Genomic DNA, 21,231 nt, shown 5'->3' with positions numbered 1-21,231 from the left:
CAAGATGGAAATAGAAAGAAAGCCTTAAAACAAATCTTTTACCAACTCTAATAATATATTTCTGCTTTCTGATCATAATTCAACACAATAACCCAGTGGTTCCCAACCTTTTGACTTCTGTGGACCCCCACTTTACCATTACTGGAGCCTGGGGACCCCCACTGAATCTTTATAGGACTCTGGGGACCCCCTACTGAGTCATTACTGAAAGGTGAGGACCTAATCTGTTGATGTTTTTTTAGTTTTCCAAGCAGTCGCGGACCCCCTGAGGAGGCTTCGCAGACCCCCAGTGGTCCCGGGACCACAGGTTGGGAACCACTGCAATAACCGATTAAATGCTAATGCTATGCTACCCTCAGCATAAAGTTTATTATGACTCTTAGCATCTTCCATACGTCAAAAGACCTCTGAGGTGATTTCGTTTTCACCTGTCAAGCTAAAAGTTACACCACACTGATGCCTTCTTTGTAAAGAAGTTGCATATTATACGCTGTGTGTAGAACTTGTTCATTTACAAAGATACATATCTCTAAACTGATATTAGCCCTCTGATGTGTGTTGCTCTGCTCATGCTAGGGCAATAAATCACTGATATATGTCAGATTGTTATGCCCTACTCGAATATTCCATAAAATGCACACACCTCATAACATTGTTTCAAAGCAGTCTCGTACTAAAAACGGGTTACCACTTTAATGGTTTTTTTTTTTTTTAAAACACCTTCAATAAATCCAGAGAAATGAAGTTTAAATTGTTAATTGTCTGACCTTCTAAATGTATGAAGGGGAGCATTCATCATTAGAGCTGACTTCTCTATTTCAATCCTCATACTCGCAGGTGAGCGGATTGGAAAACTGCTAATTTTATGTTAACTCCTTTCATCCAGGTTCACTTAGTTATTTTTAAAAATCTAGTATGGCATGAGTTTTGAATCCAGCACTATGATAGGGTATTGGAGCTCTGAAGGATGCTTTTCACGTCAGAAAGTAATGAAATCACAAGTCATCATTAGTGTGAGCGAGTCATGACCTGTCTCTCGGTTGTTTTGCCCAACCCCTTGACCGGCTATGTCCAAGATAATTCCTTCCAGGCATTATAGGCGAAAGATGGGCTGCTGGTATGATGCTTAGCTTTATTAAGGCTTCTGGGTCACTAGTTAATGAACCATGGCATGAGACTACAGTGAAAGACATATTGTGTGCAGAAATATGTACCACAATCATCTGCCCTTTTCATCCACTTTGTGCTTCACTATTTGCAGATCATGAAGTTTCCACTTAAGTGCTGGCAGTTTCCCTTAGCTATACAAGTTTTTCTTATTGCGAATTATTGTGTTTTAAAAAACTGAAACAGAGAATTACATTTCCTATTTCTGATTAATTTTTAATATATAGTATTTTTATGAACAAACTGTTTTTTCCACCCTACTCTTACCTGCTAGACTTCTTTCTTGTTTTTTTCACCGTCCCTCATCTCTTTCTACCCTTCCCTCTACCATAGTCTCTTCCAAGTCTTCTATCTCTCTCTCTCCTCTTCCCTCAGCAGTTGGTGGCAGTAGCTGTACCTGGTACTCGACGGCACCTCCCCTACACCTAAAGTAGCAGAGTGATCACTTCAACATTCCTAGCTGAAACTACTGTGCAAGCTCTGCACGATGGCGCCCAGAACACCCATTAAAAAAAAGATTTTGAAAGACATTCAGTCTACTTACCAAACAAAGTTTTTAAGATCCAGCTTTCTGTATCTTTTTGAAGAAATACCATGCCTCTTAAGACTCATCATATGAAATGTTCCACTCCAAAGAAACTTAAAATTACATACTGAATTGAAGGTCATTCTAGAAGGCCCCCCAGGTCTAGTTATGTTGGAAGGCACATAATAAACGCAGGCTATCGAGGGAGAGAGAGAGCAGAGCTGATTCTTCTTCAGAAAGTACGTTCTGCAACAAAAGTTCTGACACCTGTTTAATGAACACACTTTGTAGGATTGCTCCGTTGGATTCTTCTGGCAATCAGACTATAAGTAGGTGGACTTTCTTTGTTCTATTCTCAAGATGCTCACACCTTTTGTTAATTGAATGTATCCAATTATTTCGGCGCACCATGGAAGTATGTACGGCTCTCAACTGTCTATGCAATGCACACATTTTATTTACAATGTTGTGAGCCTTTTGATGTAAGCAATGAAGATGATCATTGTGCTTTGGCTGCGTGTGTTTAATCGTCGTCACTTCATTTAATGTGCCTCTCAGTAATACCGTTGTGGATGAGTCTGCGAGGCCCGGCTTTAATCTAAATGTTTTTCTCTCTGAGTTCCCACTACTTTCATCATTTCCTAGCCTAAAGTTATTGGCTGAAACCCGACCATTATCACAACTTGAATATGATTGATATAATGGAAGAAGATTGGCTGTGATTTTATTGTTGATATTTATTTATCAAATGTTGATTTCTTTCAGTCTGGCACAGTGAAGAGCAGTCTTTGCTCAAGCATGCAGTTCTTCCTTTTCTAAGTTAGCTTATCTGTGATTTTCTATGAATTAGACAGGAAGAAATGGTAGGCTATTCAGATATAGATTTTGTTTTGGGAGATTTTTTTTTTTTTTTGTAATATTGGAGCACAATGCTTTTTTGAGACTGATACAGGGACCAGAGACATTACCAGATCTTCACACATTGTGATTGAGCTGCCCTTTCCATTTGAGCTCACTAGGACATTTTGTCCACCCTATTGCGGAGTCATGATTATCCAGCATCTTTTCTTGATCTTGACCTTTTCCTGGATAATCTCCACTGATCTTACGGTGCTCTGTTTTCTTCTCCCCAACCATCCCTTTTCTTACACTAAAATTTCATGCCCTCTTGAATAGCAGAGATTTTAACATTATAAACATGGGTAGTTTAGTAGATATTTTTTGTTCTTTGATTATAAGCAGCCAGTAAAAACTGACAAGCTAATGGTCAATAAAGATAGCAGCAGGAGTGAAAAAATGTTCAATAATTTATTAAACGTTCCTTAGTAAATCAGAAAACTGTGAATATTTCTCCTTTTCCCCGCTTAGATTCAGAATATTCAAGCACACCAGGACATTACCTTAATAAGTAAGTAAGTCTTTGGTGTTCAGCTTTATTCATAATACCTAAAATATTTATAGTAGGGCTACAACAGCTGTTGTCTATGGCAACTTGAAATGCCCAATGAAGCTCTCCTCACCTTGTCAACAAAAAAAGTATTCAGAACAAAGCTCACACCTTTGGTGAGCCAATAATCGAAGAGCCATTCCTCATGGCCCTACCAGTACCAGCTGCCAGTTTTCCACTCACAGTACGCTACTTCTACACAACGTTTTTCCCTCCCTGACGGTGTCTCCCAGGAATGAGGAAGCAGAGTCTACACCAGCAGCAAGCCCAAGCATGATCCAGCTGAGCAGGGCTATTTTACCCTGGGCCGTGCCGCACCTGGGATCTACCAGATTCTCAGGTCTGTAAACATCTGTACTCCTTCCTCTGACCTTGATTCTTCATCTACCAGTGACTGGCGGACCTTCGCCAGACGTGACTACATCACTTCGGGCCACCTCAAAGAATGGATCAGACTGGTCAGTAACTCGTGCAGTTCTGCCATGGCTTCACTTCTACCTTTCCTATTTGCCGGGCCCTAATGGTCAGAGCACAGTTTCCACAAGCCGAAAGCCATTGTTGTGCCCGAGATAAGGTAATTCCTCTCAATATTTTCCTCACACCTCCATGCTAGCTGGTCTCCCGGCTACCAGCTCTGCAAAGTGCCTGTTGCATTACAGTGTAGTTTTAACCCTCAATGGGTGCTAAGTGGCCTTTCTGCAGAGCTCTTATGAGCTCAGGCAAGCAGCTGCCTTCCAGCCTACCTTGGACAGTTATCTTCCCTCTGGTGTTGTATAACATCTGACAACTTTCTTCCACCTGGCTTGGGTCTACTCTTGCCACCCTTGTCTTTAAATACAGAAATACTGGTAAGATGTACAGAAGGCTGTGTGAGATACAGCTGTGATAAAGATAGGTTGTTTTTGAAGGGCTGCTGTCAATTGGAAGTGAAAAATGTGCGATTACAAAATCACAAACAGCTCCATGATCATAGTAAATTTATAGAAAAGATGCTCAAATGGAAAACCTTTTCTTTAAAAGAAATTAGACGTGCAGTTTAAACAGATGTCTACCTCAGCTTCCAGTTTAGTCTTGGCATTTTCTTTTTTCAGGGATACCAATTGCTGCTGAGTTTCTGCTTTTTCCAAGAGAACAGTATCTAGTCGATCTGCCAAAGCCTACAAAGAAATGAAGTAAATGTACTGAGAGGCAATAATAAATATATTTGTGTTAGCATTTTTAGTTAGTACAATCTCTGGAAAGTCTCACCACTCTGAACATGAACCAAAAACAGAAAACAATTAATTTACTCTTGCTAAAGGTGTCTGGAACATTACAACAACATTTGTAATAATGTATGTACCTGTGCTATATATCTCCATAGACCAAAAGTTCCACTGAAGCTCCTGGGCAGACTCAATGTGAATTTATCTGGCTGTCTAAAAACAAGTGAACACTATGGTGCTCCACTGTCTCTCCTGATGACTGTAATTTGCCAATTATCCTGGCTGCCTGTAACCAATGCATACCTTAAGGTGACTCATCCTCTGTGTACGCTACGAAGCAAAGTCTGAAACCTGCCTAGCACAGACAACTCTTGATGACAAAGATGTGAACATCATTTATAAGGCAGGCATTATGCTGGAATATTCACTGCCCTTCTGCCCTTGCTTCAGTCCTTTCAACTCCCACTACCAACACATTTCTCCTGCAGACATTCCTAGATGTGACCCAAGCAGAAAACTGTGTCTATCTAATAATACAATATTTTGTGCGGTTAAACCACACATCATCTAACCTGGTGTGTCTTCGCATTCAAATAGATCTTAGAAAATCTCCTTGTGGGTTAGCGCTGTCCAAGGGACTAAGATTCTGTTGTTCCTAGGATGACAACAGATTGACTCCCTGGTTTGCACTACCAGTAGGAATTGGGACTCTGACTTCAAGGATGACAATATACAGTGTTTCATGGTTATCACTACTGCCAGATGACATATCCTAGAGCAACTGCTTACATGATCACTACACAACAGTATGTGCAATTATCTGAATTACATCTTACATGATAGACTGCATAATTTCCTAAGCATGTAGAGGTATCAGCGACTGTAGTACAGTTTTGTTCAACAGAGTGCCTGGCAAATTAACATGGCAAACTACTTTTAAGCATTGTAACTCACTATGCACGACCAATGTTTCCAATGCTGTAGTTATCACACAGGATACTGGGCCATATGTTTATAAAACACTTCAGTACCTCTTCAAAGGCAGACTGAAATAATCATATTACTCAATACAGTAGAATAATGCCTTGATGGTTGATGCAGAAGGAAATGGTTTCTTACCCTTAGGAATGGTTTTGCAGCTTGAAGAACTTTCTGGATTCACATGCTGTGCATTATTCCGTCATCTAGTGGTTTGGTCTGGAATTCTCCCCTTGCAGAAGTAGCACTTTTTTTGTTTTGTTATTGTTGCTGGGCATCGAGAGTTCCACTATTTGGTGCCACAGTCTGCCTCCCGTTACGTCATATACCCTCCACGGAATCTCCCCTCGTGGTCACCATCTTCAGATTTTATTTCCTCCCATCTTTTAAGAGAGGTGGGTAGGTCACATGTGAATCCAGAAAATACTTTGAGTTGCAAAAACTACTCCTACAGGTAAGAAACTATTTTGTTTTGCAGCATGAATCTTTTCTGGATTTACATGCTTTGCATTGATTTTGTAGCGTTTTTGTTAAAAAATTTGGAGGTTGGGCTGTAGATGGATTTAAATTAGTAAACAGATGTTTAATCACTTTCTGTCCCACTTGAGCTTCCTTGTTCATGTGAATGTCTATACAATAATGTTTTGTAAACATAGGAACTGATGACCAAGTAACTGCCATGCTAATGTCCTGTAAAGGTATATTTGCTAGAAAAACAACGGTTGCTCTTCTTGCTGAATGTGCTTTTGGTTTGTTGCTTAACTATACTCCTGCATTTGCATGGCATGCTTGAATGGTTTGTGAAATCCTTTTGGCAATTGTACCTTTTGTCGCTGGTTTGACCAGATTGTTGCCCGCAAAGTAAACAAATAATTGTTTTGTTTTCCTAATCGTCTTTGTTTTTTCTATGCAGTAAATGACTGCTCTTCTTACATGCAGTGTAACGCCTTTTTTCTGCTTGATTTTTTGTTCTTGGGAAAAACTTGGAATTTGTATGGTATGATTTATATGGAAATGTGAAATGACCTTGGGTAGGAAATGAGGGTCTGCTCTCATGACTACTGTATGTCTGTGTATTTGCAGGTATGGTTCTTGGAAGCACCTGTAGTTCACGTACTCTGCAAAGTGATGTCATTGCCACCAGAAAGGCTGTTTTCTGCATAAGCTTGTTTAATGAAGCCCTGTGTAGAGGTTCAAAGGGCTTTCTCATGAGTTGTGCTAAAAAAAAGATTAGGGTTCCATGGTGGTGCTGGCACATGTCTGGGTGGTGTTATTCTCTTTGCCCCTTCTAGGAAGCATTTTATGACTGGTGTACTGAAGAAGCTTCCTTCGATATGTCTCTTTGTGCATGCCACAATAGCTGCTACATAAACCTTTAACAATGCATAAGTGAGCTTGCAGTCTAGGTGATGTGTTTTTTTTTTTTTTTAAACATGTTTTTGAGTTTTCAAGAGAGCCATACATTGCATTGCATACAGATGTCATCAATAGCAGGATGTTGTTGATTACAGTAACTCGCTAGGCTCTCCCATATTAAAGTTAACAAACAACTAAGAACTTGCGTACACTTCCAGGTCTGCACAGTCTGATCAATATTTCCGGATTTTGCCGACGTAGAGGTTTAGGGCGTTCTATTGTGGTATGGCTCTATTGCCGCTAGAGGAGGGGGCCCCCACTGCCGCGCGGGGAGGGGGGAAAAGGAGACGAGGGGGGGGGGGGGAGGAGGGGGAGGATGTGGCGCGGTGAGCCATGGCACTAGTGTCTATTGGTTGGGCGTGGTGGCCTGTTGGTGCTGTTTGGCATGTATGCGCTTGGGGGGACAGTGGGGACGAGGCGTTGATGAGAGGTGTGTATGCTTCCCCTGGTGTAATGCTGCATTATTGCCGGGTCTAGGCCCGCAGCCGTTTAGGTGATCACGGCTGTGTGCGGTTCAAGGGGGTCTTTCATCGTTTTTGGCCTCTAGTCTGGAGACTAAAGTGCCCCAAGCTTCACAGCCCGCTTGTCGCAGTCCCCTTCGTGCTAGGTTTTATTAATACCTGGTGCTCAGCGAAGTGTGAGGGTAAGCCAGGCTTTCAGGTCGGGTGTGTTGGGGGCCTTCCAGTTCATCGCTATCAGTCTTTTGTACATTGCATAAGCTAAATCTATGAACTTGTGCAAGTGTTTGTTTCTTTTCGTCCTTGTCCTGAGGCCAAGTAGGCAGGACTTGGGATTCGCGTCCAGGTTGAGCCCCGTCATTTCCGATAATGCTGTAACCACCCCAGCCCATTCCCCTTGTATCCGCGGGCACTCCCAAACCATGTGGTAGAACTGTGCTGCTGGTGTTTTGCATCTGGGGCAGGCTGGGTCCGTCTCGGGGAACATATGTTTAATCCTGGCTGGCGCCAGGTATGTCTGGTGTAGGTAATTAAACTGTGTGTATCGGAATCTGGGGTTTCTTGAGACCTCACGTGTGTGGCTCAGAGCTTTTGGCCATTCCGTCCCTGAGATCGGGGTAGGCAATACAGCGTTCCACCTCTCCCAAGCTTTCTGCAGATTGGATTCCGGGGGTCTATTCAGAATTTTATATACATTTTAGACCGCTTTTTCCTGGGGGTCCAAGTTCAGCATATGGTGTAGGGTGGCTGAGGTATTTGGCTCTAGGTCTCCGGATGCCCATGTTTTCCTGATTGCATGACATATTGCGTGGTATGCCAGGAATTGCCCCGGGCTGATCTCTGTAAGGGCCTGTATGGCTTCGAAGGACATTAATTTTCCTTCCTCAAAGCAGTCTCGCACTGCATTTATGCCCGCATCTGTCCAGATTGTGGGAGAATGTGAACCGGCTTCCACCCACCCAGGGAGCCGTTCTAGTGGGGGAAGCGGTGAGTAGGGAAGTTTTTTGGGGTCCTTTTGAATATACTTCTTCCAGCATGCGTGTGCCGCTGTCATCAGTGGGTTTTCGCATGTGCTTTTGGTTTGCTTATCCATCAGCCATACCAGCAGAGGGACTCCCTGAAGTCGGGATTTCAGCCAGATAGTTTCTGCTGAGCTGAGTCTATGGAGCCAATTTAGGATCCACTGCAGCTGTGCGGCTGCGGAGTAGAGCTCAAAGTTTGGGGCGCCCAGCCCACCCGTAGCCACCGGATGATGCAGCGTGGTGAGCGTGACCCGCCTTCTGCCCTCGCCCCACACCAGTTGCAGTAGGGCGGAGTTCAAACTGTTGAAAAAGCTTTTGGGGATAATAATTGGCAGGGCCGCGAAGTAGTACAGCAGTCTAGGTAATATCAGCATGTTTGCTATGGCGACTCTACCCAGTGGTGAGAGTGGTAATTTATTCCAGAAGCGTACTGCGCTCTTTACAGAGGTCACCGCTTTCCCCAGATTACCATCCCTAGGTCTTCTGCTCTATGATAGACGTTGACCCCTTGGTATTTAAATGTGTCAAAGCACCATTTTAAATGGCCTGACGGGGCGCTCTCCTGCCTCGCTGGGGGCCAACTGGCTAGTGGGAATATGCAGGATTTCCCCCAATTAACTATTAATCCAGAGATCCCTCCGAACTCAGACAGCAGCGACATCACCAGGGGTAGCAGCTCCTCCGCTCTACGTATGTATATCAAGGCATCGTCTGCGTATAATGATATGGCGTGGAGAGTGCCGCTCCTTGCCACCCCCCATTCTTCTTTTTTTGCACGGACGCGTGCGGCTAGTGGTTCCATCGCTAAAGCAAATAGGAGGGGGGGATAGGGGGCATCCCTGCCTTGTTCCTCTGCTGATCGAGAGGCTCTCTGATATGACTCCTCCCGTATTCACCCTGGCCTGTGGGGCAGTGTACAGAATGCGTACCCAGCGTGTACATTTTGGGCCGATACCCATTAGCTGCATGGTGGCAAACAGAAAGTCCCATTCTAATGTATCAAACGCTTTTTCTATATTGAGTGATATCACCGCTTCCTCGAATGCTGTCGGGGGAGTGTCGCCCATTACACTTATCAGCCTCCGGATGTTGAGGAAGGTGTTGCGTTTCCGGATGAATCCATTCTGATCCTCATGTACCAGAATGTGCATGTAAGGAGCTAGCCTGTTGGCCAGGATTTTACCGAGTATCTTGCAGTCTAGGTTTAGCAGAGAAAGAGGTCTGTAGGACTTAACGTCAGTGGGGTCACGCCCCTGCTTCAGAAGGACCACTATCATTGCCTCCCTCATTGTGGGGGGCAGAATCCAGTTGATCCCTGCTTCTTCAATCACTTTTAGGAGGTGTGCGTTAAGGTGTGTCACAAAAGCAGAGTAGTATTCTGATGGCAGGCCATCTGTCCCTGAGGCTTTATTCCTAGGTAGTTGTTCAAGGGCCTTGTTGAGTTCTTCTAGTGTGATGGGGGCCTCTAGGGTCTCCCAATCGGTGTGCGTAAGTTGGGGCAGGGAAGAGTCTGCTAGAAAGGACCCGAGCTGTTGGAGAGAGCATGATGTGCTTTTGGTGTATAATTGTGTATAGTACTCCCTAAACGCATCATTTATTTTTACCTGCGTGGTAGCCAGTGCGCCTGCGCCTACCCCTATTGCCCCGAGTGGAGGGCACTGCTGGTCCTCACGCAGGAGCCATGCGAGTAGCCTACCCAATCTGTCGCCTTCCGATTGTAGTCTAGTCAGGTGGTATTTGTAATCATGAAGGCGTAATGTGGCGTCGGCGGTTGCATATTCTGCGCTCGCATCCTTTAGTGACGTGTATGGCGTTTCATTGCGGGCTACTGCATTTTCTAGTACTCTTAGTTTCTTCTCCAGCTTGCTGACCTCTGCATGGAGTGTACGTCTCACACCCCATGTAGTGGAGATACAATGCCCGCGGATTACTACTTTGTGTGCGTCCCACTCCACCGCTCTTAAGTTTGTGGTGCTGGTATATAATTCCCAGTACTGTTTTAGCGCTGCTCTCAGTGTGTCTGTGAATGCTGGGTCGTGTAAAGCTTCCGCTTGTAGCCTCCATGTTGGGATCACCTGACGCTGCCTGCCCCAGTCCAGAGTTATTTTAAGCGGTGAGTGATCCAATAGTGTCTTGGCTAGATATTCAATCCTGCTGGTTACTGTGCAGATTTCCTGAGTGCCCCACAATAAGTCTATCCTGGTGTGTACCTTATGTGGTACTGAGTAGAATGAATGTTCCCTGTGTTGTGGGTGCTTCATGCACCATATATCATGGAGGCCCATATCACTGGCCCATGTTGGCAATGGGCGTCTGGGATATCTATTAGCTGTTAGGTGTGTGGGGGAGTTAGACCTCTCCAGTGCTGGGTCCGGCGTGCAGTTGAAGTCTCCACCCCATATGGCGGGTGTTTCGGGGTTCACTAATAATGCTGGGGTGAGCGTGCACAGGAACTCGGGCAGCGCGCTATTGGGGGCATATACCCCTATAATTGATAGTTGTTTGCCGTCTAATTTACCCTCCACTACCACATACCTGCCTTCCAGATCTATCTTGTGTGATGTTTGGAGAAAGGGGACATTCCCTGCTATCCATATGAGGACCCCCCTCGCGAAGGTTGAGTAGGATGTGCCCACAATCTGTCCTCCCCATTTACTACGCAGGTCTTGCAGATCTGGGTCCCGCAGGTGGGTTACTTGTAGGATTGCGATATGTGTGCCATGGCGTTTAAGTCGTGCATGCACCCTAGACCTTTTGCTTGGGGTCCCGAGTCCCCTGACATTCCAGGTGACTATGTCATATGTGTGTGTGCTATAGGCTGTAGGTTGGGCCATGTTCATTTTGTAAAAGTGTATCTGGCACTCTGCCCCCCGATATGGCTCAGTCGGTCTCCCCCGCCCCCCCAGCGGGCAGGCCCCACACCCCCGGCTGCATGTCCTGTGTTGTGAGCAGACCTGTAGTGTACAAACTAGTAGTTACCCTCTTTCCCTCCCCAACTGGATCCCGTCCCCAACTGTAAACTTGCAACAAGCTACACACCCAGTTGAGGTGCGAGCTAAACTGTGTCCATGTGGATATCTGCGGGGGAGCAATAATACTATCCAGGTGCGGCTCATTGTAGGGGCTCGCATCCTTCTGCAGACACAGCTGCGGGTGAGTTAGGGCGCGGCTATCCATCCCCTCCCCCCGCCGCGCTCCGCCGCTAATTACGCGCAGTATGAGTAAAGCAGTTATTCTCCAGGAGTAGAGAAATAAGGATACATAAGTTCGGGTGATATAACCAACCACTCCCAGTGGGGCTCGCAAGGTTCAGTTCTACTCTCCAGCTGTGGCGGTCGGTCCCTCTGGGGGGGGGGGGGGGGGGAGTCGGTGGTGTTCGTTCAGAGTGTGTCTGCGGTCCTGGGGGTAAGCTCCGGGCCCCTCAGTGCCTCCGTTAACCCTTCCTCCGGGAGGGTCCTGATAGTCTCGAAGGAATTCTGTGTTAGCAGGGGAGTTTCTTTTAGGGCCCTGGCTCTCTCTTCTGCAGCCTGTTTCTCCGTGGGTTGACCTCTGGGGCGCCTCTTGGATCGTTTCCGTGACGTTATCATTGACCAATTCTCGGCGGTGCCAGTTGCTTCGCGGGGGTGGGCGATGCCCCTAGCATGCATCCACGTCCAGGCGTCCTCCAGTGAGGTGAACACGTGGGTGTGTTCATCTGTTAATACACGTAATTTGGCGGGAAATAATAATGCGTACTTTATATCATGTTCACTGAGGCATTGCTTTATTTGAGCGAAGGAGTTGCGTTGCTTTTGCACATCTTGAGTGAAGTCTGGATAAGCGTGAACAGTCGAATCCTCGTACCTGAATGGGCCTTTGTTGTGAAACTGTTGCAGTATTGCATCACGGTCTCTAAAATTTAGGAACCTGGCTATCAATGTTCTTGGGGGTTGACCCGGCGCTGGGGGGCGTCCAGGGATCCTGTGTGCTCTTTCCACTGAAAATAATTTTGATGGGGCTCCATTCAGGACCTCTTTAATTAACCAGTGTTCCAGCAGGAGCTCTGAATTTTGATCCAGTGATTTTTCAGGAAATCCGAGAAACCGTATGTTGTTGCAGCGGGACCTGCCCTCCGCCTCTTCTGCTCTTCTCAGCAGTGTCTTTACTTCTGTATCCAGGCGGAGAATTTGTTTTTGGTTATCCGCTACTGTGGGAGCCAGTTCGCTTAGCGCCTCTTCCGTTGTCTTCACTTTTTCAGATAACTTGCGGTGGTCTACTTTGAGAATGTTCAGATCTTGCGACACCGTGTCTATCCTGCTCTCCAGTGAGGTTTTAGTATCCATAATTGCCTGTAGTACTTTCTCGAATTGCGAGGAGTGGGCCAGGAGTGTGGATTCCAGCGAGTGCAGGGTGGGCATAAGTTGTTGATTGCCAGGTGCCTGGCCATGCGTGTTCCGGTCCTGGCTTTTTGCTGATTTGGACCTCCCGGCCATTTTGTCTTATCTGGTGTGTCCTGGTTCCTCCTGCACCCACGCGTTCACCTACGTTCCCTGGACTGTTCAAGCAGGGGGGGCTATATGTCCCCTCGGGTCAGCACCGGTGTGCGCTTCGATTTTTGAGGTTTCGGCCCTCCTGGTGATCTTCAAGGTGAGATCTTGCTCAGGCGGTCAGGGATCTCCCGTCACCAGGCCCCCCGACCAGCGCGGGCGGGAGGGGGGAGGGGAAGAGGGGGGGGGGGGCAAGGTCCACACGCCCTCGCTAGCCCTCCGGCCGGCAGTCAACTCCAGGCCCTGGATCCTCTGTCAATGTGAGGTGGAAGAGTGTCGTTCCCGTGTGTGCGCGCCTAGTAAGTTCCGGGCGCGCTCACATTTTTTAGAGCAGTTCCCCCCTTGTACTGCAAGTCGGCGCCATTTAACGTGAGATATGACTTGGCCTGATCCAATCCGGCCCTAAACGTGCCCCGTCTGTAGTGGCATCGACATCTACCTGCAGTCCTAGGGTCTTCTCCGGAGGGAAGCGCGCCACGCCATCGAGCATGGGGGAGGGAGGCACCCCCAGGGGTCCGCGGTAGGCATTCATCCACCGTCCTCCGCCCCACCACATGGGCGGGAGGGGGAATCCGTGTTGAGGAAGGGGGGGGGGGGCATCGGCAGCCCAGGGACCCAGTCTCCCCGGTATCAGCCCCCCCAATCGCCATACACCCACCTCGCCGTCCGCTCTCCGGATTAAGTTCAGGTCCCCGTGTCAGGGGGAGACGGCGGCCGCGGCCTCCTGGGGAGGGCGCGGCAACCGTGACCGTGTCCTCAGCTGCCCAGCAGTTTCTGGGGCCGTCAGCAGCAGGTGGGGGGCTCAGGGAGAAGATCCCCCCTCCGCCCCCGAATTGCTGTCACCCCTGGATTACACCGCAGGCCTCCTGTTGTGGCCTCACGGGACCTTTTTGAGGGGGGGCGCGTCTCTCCGCCGGTCCGCAAATGAAAAAGGGGTACCCACCGGGGGTCCCGGCTGCTGGTCCCCTGCTGCTCGCCGACCCCCCTCGCAGGCGGCGGCGGCGGGGGGGGGGGGGGGAAACTCCGGCGAAAGAGAGGCGGGGGTAGGCGGGATGCCCAGGGCAGTGCAGGGCCCGGGTGTGGGTGTGGGCTCACCGCTCTCCCAAGGTGGGCCCCTCTCGTTGCCGCACACCCACCTCTTTGTCCGGGCCCCAGGGTAGAGTCCCGATCCTCGCGGCGAAGAAAATGGCGGCCGCAGCTCCTCGCGACGAGTAACTCTTCAGCGGCTTCTCCTCGCGGCCGCTCGAACACCTCCTGAGCCGCCAGCAAAGGGAGAGAGGCTCCCGGAGCGGATCCCTCCTCTGCCACGAAGCGTCAGCGCCCCAGGAGCGCCCCGCAGATATTCTGTGGCGAGCCTGAGACGGAGCGCTTGCTTAAGCGTCCTTCCCGGTCGCCATCTTGGCTCCTCCCCGTCTAGGTGATGTGTAAGGTATTTCAGGCCTGCAGTGTCCGTAATATTTTGCTGCAACAAGCCCGATTGTTGGCACCACCATGACTTTCTTTCTCACTTTGCCCTATAACATTTTCTAGCTGCTGGCCTCCTCGCTTCTCTTAGAAATGCCATTGTTATTTTCTGGCAAGTATAGATGTCAAAACTCAATGTATCGAGAGTCATGCTGCCAACCTTAGCGACTCTGGTTCTGGATGGAACACTCTCCTTCCTTGCATTGAGTCTTGTTGCTTTGGTAATCTTTGAATGTTGCCCTGTACCATTTATATTAATTCTGAGTGCTGCGTCTGCCTTGCCCATTGTGGGGCAATACGTATCCGTCTCACCTTGTTTGCAGTCGTTGTTTACCCTTTGTAACAGAGGCATTAGGGGAAAGTGTCAGCAAATTTCCCTGAACTGTTTATCGACAGGGCACTTCCCAGAGATTGGTGGTACGGGTGTCTGGACATGAAGTATTGGCATTTTGTATTTGCCTGTCTTGCGAATAAGTCATTTCTGGTGTTCCCCACTGTTCGAAGGTCTTTGAGTACTGTTTTATTGAGTTCCCATTTGTGGGAGGATGAAGATTGTCTGCTTCATTTGTCCGCCTGAACATTATCTTTCCTTCGGAGATTAATCGCTATTAAGTGTATTTCCCTCTGTTGTGCCCACTTCCAGATTTTCAACACTAGCTTTGATAGAACAAAGGATTGCATTTCTCCCTGTTTGTTTATATAAAACATGGATGTGGTATTGTCTGTCTGGATCAGTATGTTTATTCCCACCAACTGCTTCGGAAAGGCTTTTAAGGGTAGGAACACTGGTTTCAGTTCCAGAACATCGATATGTTGTGGTGCTTCTTGATCCTTCCAAACATCTCTGACTTTAAGAGAGCACAGATGTGCTCCCCACCCATATGTGGAGCGTCAGTAGTAATGGTCATTGTTGGAGTTGGTTGTGTAAAAGGTCTTCCTGATTTTAAATGAGCGCTGTTCTACCACGCCATCTCTTCCTGTATTTTATGCGTGACAACCACTAGATCTTCTCAGCTCCCTGTGGCTTGTGACTATTGTGCTTGTAGCCATTCCTGGATTGGTCTCATGTAAAGCCTCACATGTGGGATGAGAGATATGCATGATGCATTTTTCCCCATCATTTTCCATACAGTCCTCGCTGTCAGAGACTGTCCCTTCTGGTATTGGGGAGCTTCTTGCAGTCTAGATGGGATCCCTTTCTTGTAGGGATAAGCCTTCAATTCTATTTTGTTGAGACTTACTCCTAGAAATATATTTTCCTGTTCTGGCTTTGGGGAGGATTTTTCTGTATTTATTGAAAATCCTATTCTGAATAGAACCTTTTGTTTATCTGTTTTGCATTCGCTTGAAGAGTTTCTCCTACTAGCCAATTGCCTAGGTACAAATACACATGTATCCCTTGCCTTCTTAAATATGCTGCTACCGCAGCCAGGCATTTTGTGAAAACTCTCAGTGCAGTTTTTATGCCAAAAGCCAGTACTTTGAATTGGTACTGTGTTTTGTTCACTACAAAATGTAAATCCTTTTGGGCTCCTGGAGGAAGCCCCGTCACACCTGACAGCGCTAGAAAGCGCACCTTGTGATTTTGCAGAGCAGGTGGACTCCTCCGGGGACTTCCCATCCTAACATTCTTTTGAGATTCTGGAGGTGACCCTAACACACTCAACAGAGCTACAAAGTGCATCTTGTCATTCTGTAGCGTGGGATGCGCCCGGACAAAGCCCAGGCCAAGTGCAGGCCTGTGTTGAATCTATTGCCCTGATGAGGCTGGGCTGGGTCACCCCACCAACATCTTCCCATCTAGGAAAGTACTTTCTCTTCTTTCAGTGGAGATGTTGCCTCATTTAACCTGTTACAGCTGTGGTGGTGACCTGCCTGGATCTGGGGAGAGCAGAGTGCCTGCTGGGGATTTGAAAGAAGCGTAAAACCTCACGCCCAAACTGTCCCTTTTAAAAAATTGCCAGTGCACTGGCGCTCTCAGAATGGAGAAGCACAAACTGGCAACCACCATGGGCAAGACCAGTGTTAAAGCACCCTAGACTGTTTTCTTCAGCAGGCGGTGGGTGTATCAAATAATAAAATTGAAACAGCAGAGAGACAACTATTGCTACTTACTCCCCCCATGTATCTCCTAGGATACACGTCCTGTATTGTGCGATGAAACACAAAGCCAAATATTGGAATCTGATGGTAATGAGTCCCCACGAGTCCCCCTAAATCTGGTGCCTAGTTTTCCCTAGAGCCACTCATTGAAATTGCTCCATCTATTCGAACTGACTCCAGAGGAAAGAGGAAACAAGCTGAAACTTCCATCAAATCAAAACGTCCATGGACAGCAGGTAGTAACAGACAGGAGCCATTTACATGTACAGGAGAGAAGCGGGGAAGTGGTTTGGGAGGGTATGAATTGCAGGAGTGACCTGGGTAACATCCCTAATTGCTTAGAGAACCGGCTTCATTACCCAGTACTCATTCTCCCTCATGAAGCATGCCAGTTAGTGGCAGTAATAACAAATGTCCCAGGTTTGCCAGGGAACTCTGTAGGATCGTTGTCCAAATAAAAAAAACAAGGTTTTCCATTGGTTGCATTTGCATTCATATTTTACACACCAAATGGCTTCCACCATACCTATGGTACAAAGGGTGGGGTGGGTCGGCCAACTGCCTATGCAATTCCTGGGTGACTGTGTGATCATTAACTTTAGTTCTGCTTTTGTTGTTCATCGGTTGTTTTAAAACTTTAAGGCTGGGAGGATTATGCCATCTAGTCTGGCTGCGTCCGATGAGTTTCTTATACCCTTCTGCATTCACTGAATCGATCTCCATACCAGCACAAGGAACCAGAAGGTTTTACCCTAGAAACATACACAGAGTGGTTCAATAAAGGGGTTTATTTCTGCAGAAGGAGGGATGCTCACCAATGTCTGAGAATGATTGACTTACTGGGGGTGGGCACTTGTATATTGCAGTCCCCTCACATCATAATCAGCCATTTAAGCAGCAGTGTCACCCTAGTGTATAGAGGTCATGTTCTACCTAGTAAACAAATAGGCCCCACATGACTTATTCCACAAGCATATGATACATCTGAATCTGAGCCTGCAACTGCAGCCTCTGGCATGCTGGAAGGTGAGTGATCGAGATGCGATGGAAGAACAAGCCTTGGTGCTATTGCTGAGGGAAAACCGTATTCCCCCCAGGGTTATAACAGCTATTTATTTTGTATAAGGAGACCCCTGCCCAGTGGTATCATTGAGAGGAAGGTACTACCCCCCTAAGGAAACATCTACCACCCATTTTTTTGTTCTCTGCAGCTGACTTGGTGCGCATCTTGAACTGGAACACTGCGGGAATTGGGTCTAAAATGGATAATCCAACATGGGGGCAATTTGTAGACAAGCACCAAATGTGTCTATTCTGGAGAAACCTGGGCCATAGATCCAATTTATAGGAAAGGCTATAAGAGTTTATGGATCTCTGCTAGTGGACTGGCAGTACGACGAACATCGGGCAGCCTACTTGCATGGGTAAGCGTGACACTCCTCTGCACTGTAACTGAACTGAGCCTATAATCTAGGGACATCCAAAGTTACTCTATTCCCCCAGACAAGGGTGTATCCATAGTGCTAATTAAGTGCTATAATAGAAGCATAGGGAAAGGTTGTGAGTCTGTTACACTACACCTACAGGAACATTTTCTCTTAGGGTACATTGGGCCCGCTATATAATTATTATGGGCTATTTCAATCTTACATTTGAGCCCATCTCCACTGCCCACGATTTATCCTGTGACAAATACCAAATATAGGATATCTTGGAGCTGAAAGCCCCACCCTGGAGATTATTATCTAGGGCAGCTCTGAAGGTTCTGGATATCACTTTGGCTCATGAGCTGGCTACATGCGTATAACGGCCGTTAGCCCTCCGATGCCAATCCTGTTTCCAAATTCAGGCATGTCCTATAAAAGTCACATGGACTACGTTCTGTTAGACATTAGATTATGGAAAAACATGATGGATATGGCGGTAACCCAGCACGATGAAAGTGACCATAAACACCTTTTACTATAGACTACTAACACTAGCCACTGCATCACACTCTAGTAATAATGGATAGCAACTTAAAGTGACCAACAGCCATAGGAATGTGAAATGGGAGGCCATTAAAATGTCCCCTGCTGTAACAGCTACACTATACTAGACTCTTACTGCACACATGGAGGCAGGCTGTGGTCATAAAAACAATAGTGGGAAGATAATCACGGAACACATAGAATTCTTCAATACACTGAAGGACTTTTTTGTATCCAGGTCCGTCAGTGCAGGCAGTCAGACCTCCAACAGTGGGTGGTTTAACGATAGCTGCAGGACGGCCAAACACAACCTGCTAATAGCAATCAAAACTGGGAACTGTAAAGAGATCAGGGCAACTAAAGCGGCATATAGGCGGAACTTAGTTATGCAAAGAACCTGGGATGACAACCTGTGGGCAGATCTACTTGAAGAGAACTTTCTGGCAGCTCATTAACAGTGGCAATTCACATTCTCCTACCGGGTCTTCCATACTTTAGTGTGGATAGATTGCCCACTTTAGCAATTTCTGTTCTTGCCCCCCTCTACCCCAATACTAATCACTCCTCATATACTATTGTTTCTGCTATCCTTTAGGATGTCTGCGTTCCACTAGAGTTTACACTTGCAGAGACCACACTAGCAGTTAATATACTTAAACAAGGGAAGGCCCCAGATTTGGATAAAATCCCAGTGTTGTGTAGCCATTTTAGTTATAGCTCCATGCACCTTTTTTTAACACACTAGGCCGCTGTGCACTTTAACCTAGATATATTTTATTCGGCTTCAGCTTGTTATTATAACATATATATTTTTACGGTCTTGTTTTTTTTTCATCTATCTAACTGTTTTTGCCTAGCCCAGCACTCAGTTCTCAAACAAGATATTCTTGATCACTCTGTGCTTCATTCAAGGCTACAGTTCGGCACATTGCCGGTGAACGTGGTAAAAGTTTAGTCTCCAACATTCATAATACACATCCTTACATAGGGACATTTTCTCAGAACATCAGCTGTGTTGTTATATAAACACTTCCTTGTCCCTTACACGTTAGAGGGAGATTCCAGCCAGGGGACCATGACTGTATGCCGACTGCTGAATGCTTTGCTACAGCTAACACAGACCACAGGCCTTTGCTCAGGTATGAGGGTTGATGTCTTTCCGGGGGACCAGAAAGGCAGAATTAGAGCTTAATATGCTGTGCTCAAATTATAGCTTAGATAGGAAATAGTCTATCTATCATAGACAATATGATAGCGTTGTTTTTATGCTTCACTTCTCGTCACAATTGTAATACTGTTGTGTAGTGTTGTCCTGGTAATTGCAGCTCATGCTTTGCTATCTAAGATGCAGTAGTTTTATTAAACTCATTATTGAAACATATATTGCCTCTGTTCGTTGTTTATATATGAGACTGAATTGTAAATGAGAGAACCCAATGCAACCCGAGTGACCACGACTTCCCTGAGAAGCCTAGTATGTCATGCACGCGGCTGCCCAATCATCACTACCCTCTGGTAGAGATGAGGCACTGCTAGTTAGCGGGAGCAAAACCCGGATTTAGAGCTACAGGTGTCACGTGCAGTGGGCTAGACTTAGTCTCCCACACTGTGAACGATCCTGCTGCTCAAAATCCAGCAGTCTCATTAGAATAATGAGAGCCTACGCGACCTACGAGACCCCTAACAAGCTCAACAGACCAAATATTAAGATTTATGGAGATCAAGTGGAAAACTGTTGATCTTGGAGGCGGAGATCTATTAGTGGCTTTTGGAGCTCTCCACACAGCTTTTGATCTGGTACCAAGAGGTGGGTTGCTCTTCAGCTCTTCAGGGGATGGGGGGTATCAAATGAATTGTTAAGTACCGTAGTACGCTGGGGGTTGCCTGACCTGCGAAAATGGCAGACGTGTGAACGCACCACTAAGGCCCGACAGACATCCTTTGTGTTTTGCCCCATCGGAGTCAGAAACTGTCGCCGGCTGCAGGAAAGGAACGGAGACACATTGGAGAGGCCTCCGGTGCTGGACAGGGGTGTGGGGAGCGAGCCGCGAGAGAACTGGGCTGCTGGGAGCCTCGGCTGCGTCTGGTGAGGTGGGGCTTGCGGCCTAGAGTACACCTGAAAAGTAGCGGCTGGGCCGCGGCGGACTCACGTGGCCCAGAGGGCTCAGCGGCACCTCGGTTGGCAGAGGAAGAGCCGCATGGGGCACGCAACAGGACAGTACTGGGAGCTCCAGGGCCCTGCCATGGCATATTGAGGGATAAAGACAGTCCCCTAGCTGATACAAGCGAGAGATGACGAAAGGCATGAGAAGGGCGGAACATACCGGGAGAGAGGTCGGGCGTACCATCCTGCACCTGCAGTTCACAGTAAAAGCACCAAGAGGGATGCCTCGGGGGCGCTGGTCGGGCAGGCGCGCTGTGTTGGTGCAATCCGGAGGACTCGGAGACACTGTGAGTACAGTGTGACCCTTGCACAGGGACCCAAGGATAAGATAGGGCCCATGTAGGGATCATACGAACACAGGCCCTGATAAATCCATGATGCCATTGCGAATTACTGAGAGACATGTAGCGTTTTCCCCTGGGGGCAATAGGCAGGGTTGATAACATTGGTGGCAATAGGCCGCGCCTGCCTCCCACACCCTAGGATGACATCTTGGAGGGGAGTGAGCAGAATATTGGGGAAGGGCTCTAACGGCAACAGCTTACCCCATGACACCGGACCCTTTGTTGGACAGTTCCGCCTTGGGGGGAGAAAGTGACTCTAAAAGAGGCCATGGGGGCTACTACCAGACCCCTCTTGACGGTATCACTTGTCGTACCGAATGACTACCAAAAACCGGAACAGAGCTAAGTCACAGGGGCGGTGCAGAGTAAGCGACATGGCCCACATGGACATGGCGAACCCTGTACCAAAATCCTTACAGCCCACACTGGATAAGATCCTGG

At 47.3% G+C, this 21,231-nt stretch overlaps 1 protein-coding gene across 2 annotated transcripts in view; it reads right to left on the bottom strand.

Annotated features, from left to right (window-relative positions):
- GCC2 (GRIP and coiled-coil domain containing 2) overlaps window positions 1-21,231 on the bottom strand; it is a 418,679-nt gene that overhangs the window by 303,488 nt on the left and 93,960 nt on the right. For both annotated transcript variants that reach the window (XM_069204470.1, XM_069204471.1), the window contains exon 5: window positions 4,193-4,297. In XM_069204470.1, coding sequence (XP_069060571.1) covers window positions 4,193-4,297 — 105 coding nt within the window. The remainder of the gene's footprint in view (window positions 1-4,192; window positions 4,298-21,231) is intronic.

Source organism: Pleurodeles waltl, chromosome 8 (assembly GCF_031143425.1).
Source record: "Pleurodeles waltl isolate 20211129_DDA chromosome 8, aPleWal1.hap1.20221129, whole genome shotgun sequence".
NCBI classification, from domain to species: Eukaryota; Metazoa; Chordata; class Amphibia; order Caudata; family Salamandridae; genus Pleurodeles; species Pleurodeles waltl.
The sequence above is the reverse complement of the archived record's forward strand: the minus strand, read 5'-3'. Positions and strand labels throughout refer to the sequence as shown.